We start from the raw sequence: 11,101 nt of genomic DNA on the forward strand, positions 1-11,101 counted from the left end.
CCTTCAGGTCCTTGGTGAACCGACGCCCCTCCGGGCCCCTAGTTCCCCATCCGTGGCCCGGCCGACACCTGCCTTTGATTCCCTGTCGGTGGCACAGCCGGCTCCTGTCTGTGGTATACACTATAGTCCACACGCCCAATTTGAATATGGCTTTTGACCATGAGGTTAAGAAGATCAGTGTTGCATTAGGAGTAACATGCAGATTTAGATCTAGAATCCTCCCGGAGATTTTTCTTTACAGACCGAGACTGCATTATTCAACAGCACTAAGGACACTTAGACATTTAAACGACTGGCAGATAATAAAAACACTTTTAAAGCTGAAGGGAGCCTGAAGCCAACATCTCACTCTGTGGCTGATGTTTATGATCTTTTGATATATTTAACAATAATCAGTTAACTTTTTTTTTTTAAAATAAGTACTGCACATTCATCACAGAGCAGCAAAGGACTGCGGTGGTATTAAAATAAAAGAATGTGCTAAATATATCAGCTTCACATTTCTCCCTTTTAGACGCGCAGACATTTTTAGCATCCATTCAAACCACCAGAGAGAAAGGTAATGTTTTTAACCCCCCTCCCTTCCATTCAAAGTGTTTTAGAAGCTCTATTATAGTTCTTCAGCCATGTGGACAGGCAGCATCTGTGGCCCAGCTGCGAGGCTTACCGAGTGCATCGCTGCAACAATCCACAATGGAAACACTCCGACACAATCTGTTACAGTACAAGGCTGAAAGCAAAACATGACATTTGCCGTTTATTTGCACATTTTGTTCTACCGGTGTCAGCTTTTTGATTTTCCTTTCGCCCGAGTTTACTATATTTCAACTGACAGTAAGTGGCCTCCTTACTTAAAGGATCAATGCATATACTCCAAGGCAGACACTCAGCTTGCAGAGCCTCGCCTGTGGTACGCAATGAGTAAGTGGAGAACTTATCGGACGTAATTGTTGTCAGATGTGTGAGCTTTAACGTGATGGATGACTGAACCCAAAATTAGTTGCCGGTCATATCATGCTGTTGCGAATCGAAACCGACGGCTTTGTGGAAAGCAGAAAGCACATATTTAAAAGCAAACGACACCGCAGCACGTTTTCATGAATGGCATTAATGCATAGATAATTTGTGATCATATAAATTACCTAAAAATCATTTAATAGTCCTTTAGTTTGAACCTTAAATATTTTCCAGCGAAACAGGGAAAAAAACCCAACTAAAACTGAAACATTAGAATAAAAATGTCAAGACTTTTGTCACATATTGGAACAGCTGTCCAGTTTCCTGGATGCATTTATGCAACTAAATATTTGGTACGAATATGTTTTTCAGTGCCAGTTAAGGTTAAATGAAGAAGACATCAACTTGGTCGGTAGTTTCTCAGTTTTCTAGATTCTGCGATGGTGCATGTGTAAATCACACGTGAAGACACATTTCAGTGAAATGAAACCACTCATGGGATCAGACCAGAGTTGGAGGTTTGGGTGTCATCAGTCAGTGTGACATATTTCTAATAAATATAGGTTCACAACAATGTGACAACACACTAAAGAAACAGCATTAAGCATTTTCTGTGAATAGTCACCCCATATTTATCAATAAAAGTTCATTAGATCAGTTTGTATCATGCATTACATTCATATTCCAATCATATTACGTTGATCGATTAAAATCTGCATACAAGAAATTCCATTGGTACAGATGATCCTACATTACATTTTAGTTTAAGTCTAAACGTACTTTTGCCAAAGTGTATGTTTTAGTGGTTAACAAAGCAGTGACTGGAAGCTCCATTTAAATGAAGCTACAGTGACCCTCAGTGGCACCACTCTGAAAGTGCACCTGCTTTGTCAAAACTGTTTCTTGTGGGCTTCCACGCCAATCTTCTTGGGGCCATCATTAAAGGGTGTATCTCAGAGTTTTGGTGTGTCATGGAAAGGGATAAGTGTTTACGGACAATGACATGACATGACACATGTGTTATTTTATTTTTTTTCTGATTGACTGTAATGCAATCAAAATATGCCTCAATTGATTAATACAATATACTTTGACATTTTTCAAGTGGTAATGTTTTGACCATGCAAGTCTCTCTTTCTGTGTGTGTGTGTGTGTGTGTGTGTGTGAACACTGAAAATATAGTTCTTAAAGATACCCATACCAGCAGTGATTTTGAGTACTTTTATTAGGTGTTCTATCAGTCTGTGTATGGAAGTTTTTCTATTCAGTTTAGTGTGTGAACCCATTTTTTAAAAACAATTATTATTATTTTTTGTGGTATAAAATCACATTGTGCAAATATGCATATATTTTTATTTCCTGTAGAAATTTTAGGGTTTCACAAATAAAAAAAAAGTTTCACCAAAAAAATACATGTGAAATGAAATCCTAAAGTTAACACTATCTTTTCCTCACAAAAAAAATAAATAAATAAATAAATGAAATAAAAAATAGCAGACATAAGTCTGTGGTGGAAACAAAGGGTATCTCTTTAGAAAAGATCAAAAAGGAGAAGAATGAGAGCTTGCCTTCCACCCGGACGACGGCATGGATTCCCTGTGGACTTCAAGTCAGCGAGTTGGTTGGCCAATCAAGCACAGGAATACCAGGCTCAGCAAACCAGTTACTAGTCCTGCGGGAAAAGGAAATCAGCATCTCTACACAGTATGTGCTTGATTGACCAACTTGCCTGATACCATGGGGTGTAGTAGTGACACCAGTCCCAGCAATACAGACGAGCTGAAGGCTGCTATCGATGCAACCTGGGCATCCGTAACACCTCAGCAGTGCCACAGCCTGATCGCCTCCATGCCACGCCTCACTGACGCAGTAATTAAAGGAGCTCCAAGCAAATGTGGAGTGAAAAATGTAATATACTTTACTAAGGTCAAGATTTGTGTATTATAAATCCTTTTTTTTTGGTTGGTCTTATGTAATATTCCCATTCATGTGTAATGAATCTAGAATATATGAGTTTAGCTTTTTGAAATAAGTTACTGAAATAAATTAACATTTCCATGATATTCAAAATTTCTGAGATGCACCTGTACATGTTCTTTACAAGTGTGTGTAAATGTTTGATCACAGATGTAAGTCGGTGGTGGAAGAAAATTTGACCTCCGTACAATAGAACAAAAAGGAGAGGAACTAGGGCTGATGTCAACCAGCAAGAGAAAGATTCCAAAAATAATGATGACTCCTAAAACTCCCAAATTAGTTTGCATTTTTGTGCATCTGGTTCCTACGGAAGCCGAGAACGGCCATGGATTTTTGTTCTTTTTTATGCACCGTTATTTCGTGATAATGACTTATTATCTTGTTATCTCGATATAACAAAGGTTTTCTTGTGATAACAAATTAATTTATTTCATTATCTAAATATAACAAAAATTGTCATCTCGTGATAACGACTTATTATCTCGTTATAACAAAGGTTGTCTTGTGATAACGAATTAATTTATTTCATTATCTAAATAAAACAAAAATTGTTATCTCGTGATAACGACTTATCTCGTTATAAAAAAGGTTGTCTTGTGATAACAAATTAATCTATTTCATTATCTATATATAACAAAAATTGTTCTACGACATTAAATACATCATTAAATGTCAAGCAATTTAATTATAAAGCGCCTACGTCTTTTAAATGATCTTTACAACTTGTAGAAATATCAATTCATGGAAAATGCGTACAGTAATTGTGTAGTAAGACGCTTAATTTTGGTGACATTTGAGCAATGTGACCGCAATGAAGTTTGTTTACAGCCTTAGCTTTTCACTTCTGGCGACAACATTTACGCTTTGAAAATCATAAGTGGTGATCAAACCTGTATGTATCCTAAACTTGTGTCTGCACCAGAGCTTATTTTTGGCAATATTTCAAAATCCAATTCAAAAATCCCACGGGCTTCTTGTCGAGGGCTCGTCATCCTTACACTACTTTATGATCATGCTTCATGCTAAGCTAACTCATTATAAGCTGTGGTTGTTGCTAGTTGCCAAACAGCCAGCTATTGGTTCAGCGACATGCTCCAGCCTCTGGTATGATCTTTATGGAGAAGGATTCACACTGCAGCAGGATAATGAGCTCAAACACACCTCAAAGCTTTGGAAGAACCACCTGAAGACCAAAGCAGAACCAAGGAGTCCTGGCTGTCAAGGACTTTCCTCACTTGACCTCAACCCCATTCAACATTTACGGGGGCACTTTAAGAGTGAGAAAGCCAAACATTCAGTGACACCACAAGAAGCTTTGTGGAACGTCGAGTGCACAAACTTGTGGGGTTCGTGCCAGCTCAGTGAATGCTGTCATTATTGGAAAAGGGGGACATAACATAACAAAACTTTTGGAAACTAACGCAGTTGCTTCTTATCTTTCTGAACCCCTTTTTATATTAATTAAGCAAGAAAAACTCTGCAGGTCAATAATGAAAACAATCGTTGTAGACTCGTTACAAAACGCTTCACTTTAATTCAAAATAAGCAAATCTTCTCAGTGCATCAGTGTTAAATAATGGCAGCTAAACGAGAAATTGAGAAAAAAAAATGTATAGAAACTATCTGATCACAAAATAATTTAACAAAACAATGAATGTAATCGGACATTTGATTCGGACCTATTTGCGCCTCAACAGTTTCAGTGGGATCATAAAAGGATTCAGAGGGGGTGGCATCACACCCGCGCCATTCGCCTGGCTTGATGCGTCAGTGTTTCCTGGTGACTGGCTCTCGGCTTCATCAGGCTTGATTTTTTCCCCTCCACTGTGTGCGACGTCACTGTTGTCAGCAGTCCCAGCGGTGTCCTGCCTGCCGCTCGTTCCGTTGCTGGCCGGATCGCTCGTCGTCTCTGTCCGTGCGCCTAGTTCCGCTTGCATCTCTTTAAACATTTCTCTTGCAACCTTGGAGTTGGCCGGGGATGAGAAACTGTGGTACACCTGAAGATATAGAGAGCAGGGCTGTCGGGTTAATGCAAAAAAATGAAACAAATGCAAGCACCTTTTACCAAGTTTTGCATGCATCAGGTCTACACTGGTGTATACTGCCTCTTCATACTTCATTATGGACAGAGCAATGCCAACTCTCAAGACCAAAACCGAAATCATGGAATCACTGAAGAAGGCAGGTAGGATAGCTGTAGCGTGTGATGCGTGGACATCCATCGCCACAGAATCGTATGCCGCCATAACAGCGCATTTCATCACCGATTAGTGGCAGCTAGCGTCTCATGTGCTCCAAACAAGAGCAGTGAATGAGAGCCACACATGAGCACCAGGTGGAGGAGTGACATCTCACATGCAGAGGATATTATCAGGGCCCTAAAGCCGATGAAAGACCCAACTACTCTCTTGACAGGGGAGACAGCAGCCCCACCACCTAGTTGATTACTCCTTTGCAAGCTCAACTCATCCAGGACACTAAGGACAGTAATTGGAGCGTCATCAGTGGTCTCGAGGTTAAAACAGGCCATCAGTGGGGACCTCGGCACTGGTGAACACAAGAGAAACAGTCTTTTCACAGCCTCTACTCTTGACCTGTGATTCAAGGGCCTGCCTTTCTTTTCTGAGGAGCAGAGAGTGGAGACGTATGGAAGACTGATTGCTGAGGCTGCGTCACTAAAGGTTATTCTGCCATCTTATTTCATGTTAAATGCCACTCTGGGATTAAGATATTTCATTTCCTAACTTACAATTTAACAAATAACAACTATTCCATAATAATAGAAGGTTTTTGATATTGAATAGAACAAGTACATTTGTTAATAACTTGCATCTTAATGTAGACCAGCTCCTGTTCTTACACATTAGCACTCGTTAGCTAAGCACAATTGACAGGCATTAGTACGATTTTTTTTGGGATTGTATGCGCAGGATATTGTTTGGAGAGAAAGATATTGGACTCTATTATTATATATTTGTGAATAAGGGCTGATTTTTATGCGGTGTATAATTCAGTGATTGTCCCCATATCATTGTTTGCCTCCAACTTTATACTATGGAAGCGTATGAAAAATAACTGCTAAGAGCACAACTTATTGATTGATTGATTAGGCGGACCAGTGGATGATGGCTGTAATGCTAAAGAACCAACCTTGTTCGAAAAAAAGCGAAGTGCAGGGGGAAAAAAAAGAAAATCTTTCATCTCTGTACTTAGTTTACAGTTTTGAGTGTAGAGCCAACTAGTGTCCAGACAGATGTACCTGGATCAAATGTTGCTGCAGTCTGTTGCAGTCCAGCAGGGGAAGCTCCTCTGGGAGAGACATCAGCAAGTCCAACACTATAGCACTTTCTGAAGGACACATAACAATAACAGAAAAAAAGATTGATTCAAAGGCAGTGGTAGGGAAATATATCTATCTGCATCTATATGTGTATATGTTACGTCACTTCTTTGCAATCGTGGTTTTGTAAGGCATGCAGGCACTTTATACTTAAACTGTGGGACATTTAATGATGCATTTCATGTTGTAGAATAAAACTTGTAAATATTTTAAACCTGTGGTGAAAAATCCACTCTAAAACCCACTGACACTGAGAGGAGGGAACTTGATATGCAAAAATGTAAATGGATTATTGTGTTTTAGGACTCATGACTACACCTCTCCGTGGTATAGAGAGGCAAATACCCGGACCCAATAAATACCTTATTTTTCAATGGCAAGAGACAAATAATGTATTGATCTCGTTTTAATCGTGCCATAAATGACACAAGTTTTGTTTGTAGTTTATAAAGATAATTTTGCAAGTCAAGAAAAGTCAGTTAGCAGTAAAATACCCTTTAGTTTTGTGTAAGACTGCTCAGTGAACTACATCACCATGCTCAATATACGTCTCCAAAACCGACATGCCCATCACCTTGTCACAAGTAAAGCATTTAAAAAGTAACAATCACAACAAGTCTGGATCAGTCAAGTTGTTGTTCCAGAGCTGTGGCTTTGAATAATGGCCAGAACATTCTTTGAGGAATATTTCAATGCATTTAACCTCTGACCTTATCAATATGGAATGTTTAACGTCATCATTTTATCCCATTAGACATTTGTATGTTGAATGTTATGGTAATTATTGTATGAATTCTTGAGTAATGGGCAAATATGTGTTTTGTTCACCAAATTCTATTCAGTTCATCCATCAGTCACAGTCAACAGTTATGACACATTAAGACACTTTCAGATGGTACCAAGCTGTCAATCTTCTACTCACCCATGGGGGTTAGACAACAGCCCTCATTTGGCTTGTGGATGCAACTCAGGTAACGATAGATCTTCTCAAAGTCCACCACATGCTTGACACCTAACATCCTGGGACTGTCTTTGGTGGCAAACTTGCCAGTGTGACCAGAGCTGGCCCGAATCGCTGCAGCGGGTGTGGAAAGTGAGGGCGTGGACTGGCTGGAAGAGGAATGAGAGGCAGCTGAACCGGAAGAGGCAACAGAGGACGGCGTAGCACTTGGGACTGTTGTTGGACTGGTGGCGGAGGAGGAGGGGGCCGGGTGAGGCCTGGATAGAGTGGATTTGGTGGAGGTGAAGATCTGAGTCTTCGCCACTGCTGCAGAGCTAGAACTGGTTCTAGCTTGCCTGGTGCGTGGGGTCACAGTGACAGAGGACAGAGAGGTTCTGACTGTGTTAGAAAGCTGTTGCTGGGCCGGACGGATTTTGATGATTGGCACTCTAACCACTGGTGCTGGAGACTTGAATCCCTGAAGAGGTTGGGCGGCGTTTGTGCTCGGACGCTCACCTGAGTAGGACCAAACACAGGATTATACAAAGAACCTAAATTCTTTAATATATATTTTGATAGTTCAATGGAAAAGGCAGAGACACACAGACCCAATCACCTCTGACCTTAAGGAGGGAGGATGTAAAGAAAGTCAAGGAACAGTAGTGAGAAAACATGCCTGCCTGCCAACTGTGGACTTTGCATCCTCATCCTTGTTTTGTAAGTCTATCAAGACTTAAATACCGTATTCCTTACTAAATTTGGTTCCTCTCTCTCTCTTTCTTTTACTTATAATCACATCAAGTGTCTGAAATGGTCAGAAGTATCTAACTGAATGAGTAAATAATAAATATATATATATATATAACTTGTGTTCAGTACACCAGATCATTTTAATATTATGAAATTCTAACTCTGCTTCAATATCTACTTATTTACAGGATTCATTTACTTGGTAATAACAATGATATGATAAAAGGCCAGTGCAACATGAGATCATCTGATGTTAACCAGTATTATTTACTTATAATTTTAATTCTGTTATCATCTATTATTTTAGATGGGCTCCACTGTTATATAATTCTAAACTATAGATAAGAACATGTTTATTTGTTATGCAACCTCTTATCTGCATTATTTGATTAATCAATCATATGCGCTCTTATAGCCTCACACCGGTTCTTATGACATGTTGCAGATAATGATATCAGAATGAGTTTCCAATTGTAGCACCCGTCTAGCTTCAAGGGGGATAAAATTACTTTAATTGTGCTGTTATTCTTGACTTTCTAAATGTTATTGGGCTGAATTAGGATAGTGAAATGAGTCGTTTCGCGGGGGTTGTGATGCCCCCAAAAATGTATCCAGCATTTTACAATTACAAGCAATTAGGTTTTCTCCAACTTCTTTTATTTCTTTTTCTGGAAATCCAACTTTCCAGTCAAATATGGATTCATTATGAAAGTAATGCAGTTACAATTTCAAGCAGTTTTATCCAAAATCCAAGCACTTTTTAAACCTTAGAAAACACTGCATTAAAAGTGTTTTTAAGGATTTCCAGCATTCTTACGAAACCCTGATGCGATGGCTGCCACGCTGAGTCAAACCCAGTAGAGCCAGGCCAGCAAATGTGATGGAAAAACTGCAACAGAGGCCTACCTTTGACTGCCAAACAAGGCATTGGTCTCCAGGGAACAGTGCGACTATCTTTGTCTGTGGGCAGACTGTGGAACTGAGGAGGGTCACCGTTCCTTAGGGTGCGAGGCTCTGCGGACGAGACTATCAGCATCTGAGAAACACGGGAGAGTTAGGCGCAGGAAGTTTTCAGATGTAACCTCAAGTGAAATTTACAGCAGCGCAAAATGTGTGTGTTTGCCTTAAGCAACAAAACGCGGTGGTATCGCAAGTTTTATCGCTGTCGTTCGATAACACGCCAACTGGAACCAAAGACACAACAATATCAAAAACAGTCTCTCCCGTCCGGACTCATCAGTGACGCAGTACCTGCGAGAAAGCTGTGGAAATTGGCTCCTCAAGTGTTCCAGCCACAGCAGATGCCATGTCGGTCCACACCTCGATCGGCTTTCGGCTGCTCTCCTCCTCCCATCTCTTCCTCTTTAGCTTGTGGCTCACACCTGAGAGTACTTTGTGCTTCAGCAGTTCCACCATAGACCGGACCTGAGGGTTAGGAGGGGACAATCGTCAGGTCCTTCCACACAAAGCTACCCAAAAGCACAGCGTTTTCAATGCACTTTTGTACTGAAGTCAGTGGTTAAAATAGATCAAATAGATCACTGGTTTGGATAAAATCGCTGCGTTTTGGACTGCAGGTCAGTAAAGTCTTTCAAGGATATGTGTCAGAGTGCACTGAACAGGGATCAACTGATACAGGTTTTATCAGCACTGATAAATAAACCTTTTGTGAGCAATCAAGGGGATGATTTACTAAAATTTTTCAAAAGGTTCTGCTTCCGCTCTACTACATTTAACTGATACCTTTGATTTATTTGCACACTAAGGGTATTCAGTGCTGTCTGTGTGCGGGACACTGAGTCAAGACCAGCAAGCACTGGTGTGAGACAGAAATGATGCCGAATCAGAGCCAAATAATAATAATAATAAAAAAAAATCTATTTCTATTTTTTTTTCCAGCAAAGTCTCACTAAAGGCACTACGTTCTTCTTCTTCTTTTTTTTTAATTGTATTTATAGGTTTAATGTCACCAAATACATTTGATTTAGTATACTTTCCTTGTCTTACTTGGCACCATTTGTTTCTACAGACCTGAAGACAAAGCCATTCACAATTTCACTGTATATGTGTATAGTGACATCACAGGCATATTGTGTTTTAAACAGAAAATGCTGAAACAAAAACTGCTGAATATCAGGCTCAATAACCAGACAGGCAGATGATCGACTATCCCTGGCGTGAACGATGAATAACAAACTGCGTCATGCTTCTTTAGCTAGCTGGAACAACAGCTTGATGTGATAACAGTGTGAGACCCCGGTGTAACGGTTACCTCTGAAACGCTCCGATTAGGAACGTATTTTGTCAGGAAGGCATAGTCTATCTCTCGGTTGCCGCCGGTCTTGCTGAGCCTCCTCAGGCCATTCAGGAGCTTGTTCTGTTCCGCTCGGCGCCACTTTTTAGGGACTTGGTTACCTGAACCCTGCGGTGACGAGTAAAGTTTGAAATTGCGGTCCGGTTTAGTTCTTTTCCGAGGAGGCGGCTTCATCTTTGAGTCACGCTGCTAACACAAACCAGGCTCCCGTAACAAGACGAGACTTGAAAGATCCACGAAACTGATGTGACTAGTTCGTTTCGGCCGGCTAAGAGAGTTGTGTCTGTTAATGTCACCGTTTCACGCTGGACATAAACTTAACGCTACTTCTACGATAACTCGCCTGTGCTTCCGGTATAGCAGCGAGAAACATACTACTTCCGTGGCGAGATTTTCAGAATAAAAGCGCCATCTCGCAAACGGATCCGATTTGACAAAGCCCAAACTAAACAACATTTACCTCATTTGCTCCGAGAAAAACGGGCTGAACAGTTTTGGCATCAGTGGGTAATGTGTTTGTTAAATGCCTTTCGAACTGTTGACTATGATTTCCTGGCTTTTATACATGTATATTTAAAACATGTAATTTATACTTTCCTTTTCTTACATTGCACTACTTGTTTCAACTGACGTGAAGAGAAAGCCATTCACAATTTGATTGTACATGTGCACAGAGACAATAAAGGCATATTCTATTCTATTCCATTCTATTCTATTCTAACATATGCAGATGGCTTGACATATATATAAGTTTTCAGACAGAGTAATGATGGCCAAAGGTACCCAAAGGTCATAAGAAGTAAATATATCATATAACTTTGGT

At 40.2% G+C, this 11,101-nt stretch overlaps 1 protein-coding gene across 1 annotated transcript; it reads right to left on the minus strand.

Annotated features, from left to right (window-relative positions):
- Nucleotides 1-4,440: 4,440 nt before the first annotated feature.
- snapc2 (small nuclear RNA activating complex, polypeptide 2) lies at nt 4,441-10,653 on the minus strand. The gene is made up of 6 exons (XM_037113139.1): nt 10,237-10,653; nt 9,216-9,389; nt 8,871-9,000; nt 7,197-7,730; nt 6,194-6,282; nt 4,441-4,931 (listed from the first exon to the last, which is right to left on the minus strand). Exons 1-6 carry the CDS (start codon nt 10,450-10,452, stop codon nt 4,614-4,616), a joined length of 1,461 nt encoding a protein of 486 aa, XP_036969034.1. The 5' UTR covers nt 10,453-10,653; the 3' UTR covers nt 4,441-4,613.
- Nucleotides 10,654-11,101: the final 448 nt, after the last annotated feature.

Source organism: Acanthopagrus latus, chromosome 10, assembly GCF_904848185.1.
Source record: "Acanthopagrus latus isolate v.2019 chromosome 10, fAcaLat1.1, whole genome shotgun sequence".
Taxonomy (NCBI): Eukaryota; Metazoa; Chordata; class Actinopteri; order Spariformes; family Sparidae; genus Acanthopagrus; species Acanthopagrus latus.

Coding starts and splice junctions, on each gene's coding strand:
- snapc2 (XM_037113139.1), bottom strand. CDS start 10,452: ATGAAGCCGCCTCCTCGGAAAAGAACTAAACCGGACCGCAATTTCAAA. Junction 9,001..9,215: donor TTTCCACAGCTTTCTCGCAG/GTACTGCGTCAC, acceptor CGTGTTTCTCAG/ATGCTGATAGTCTCGTCCGC. Junction 6,283..7,196: donor CTGTTGTCTAACCCCCATGG/GTGAGTAGAAGA, acceptor TGTGTCCTTCAG/AAAGTGCTATAGTGTTGGAC.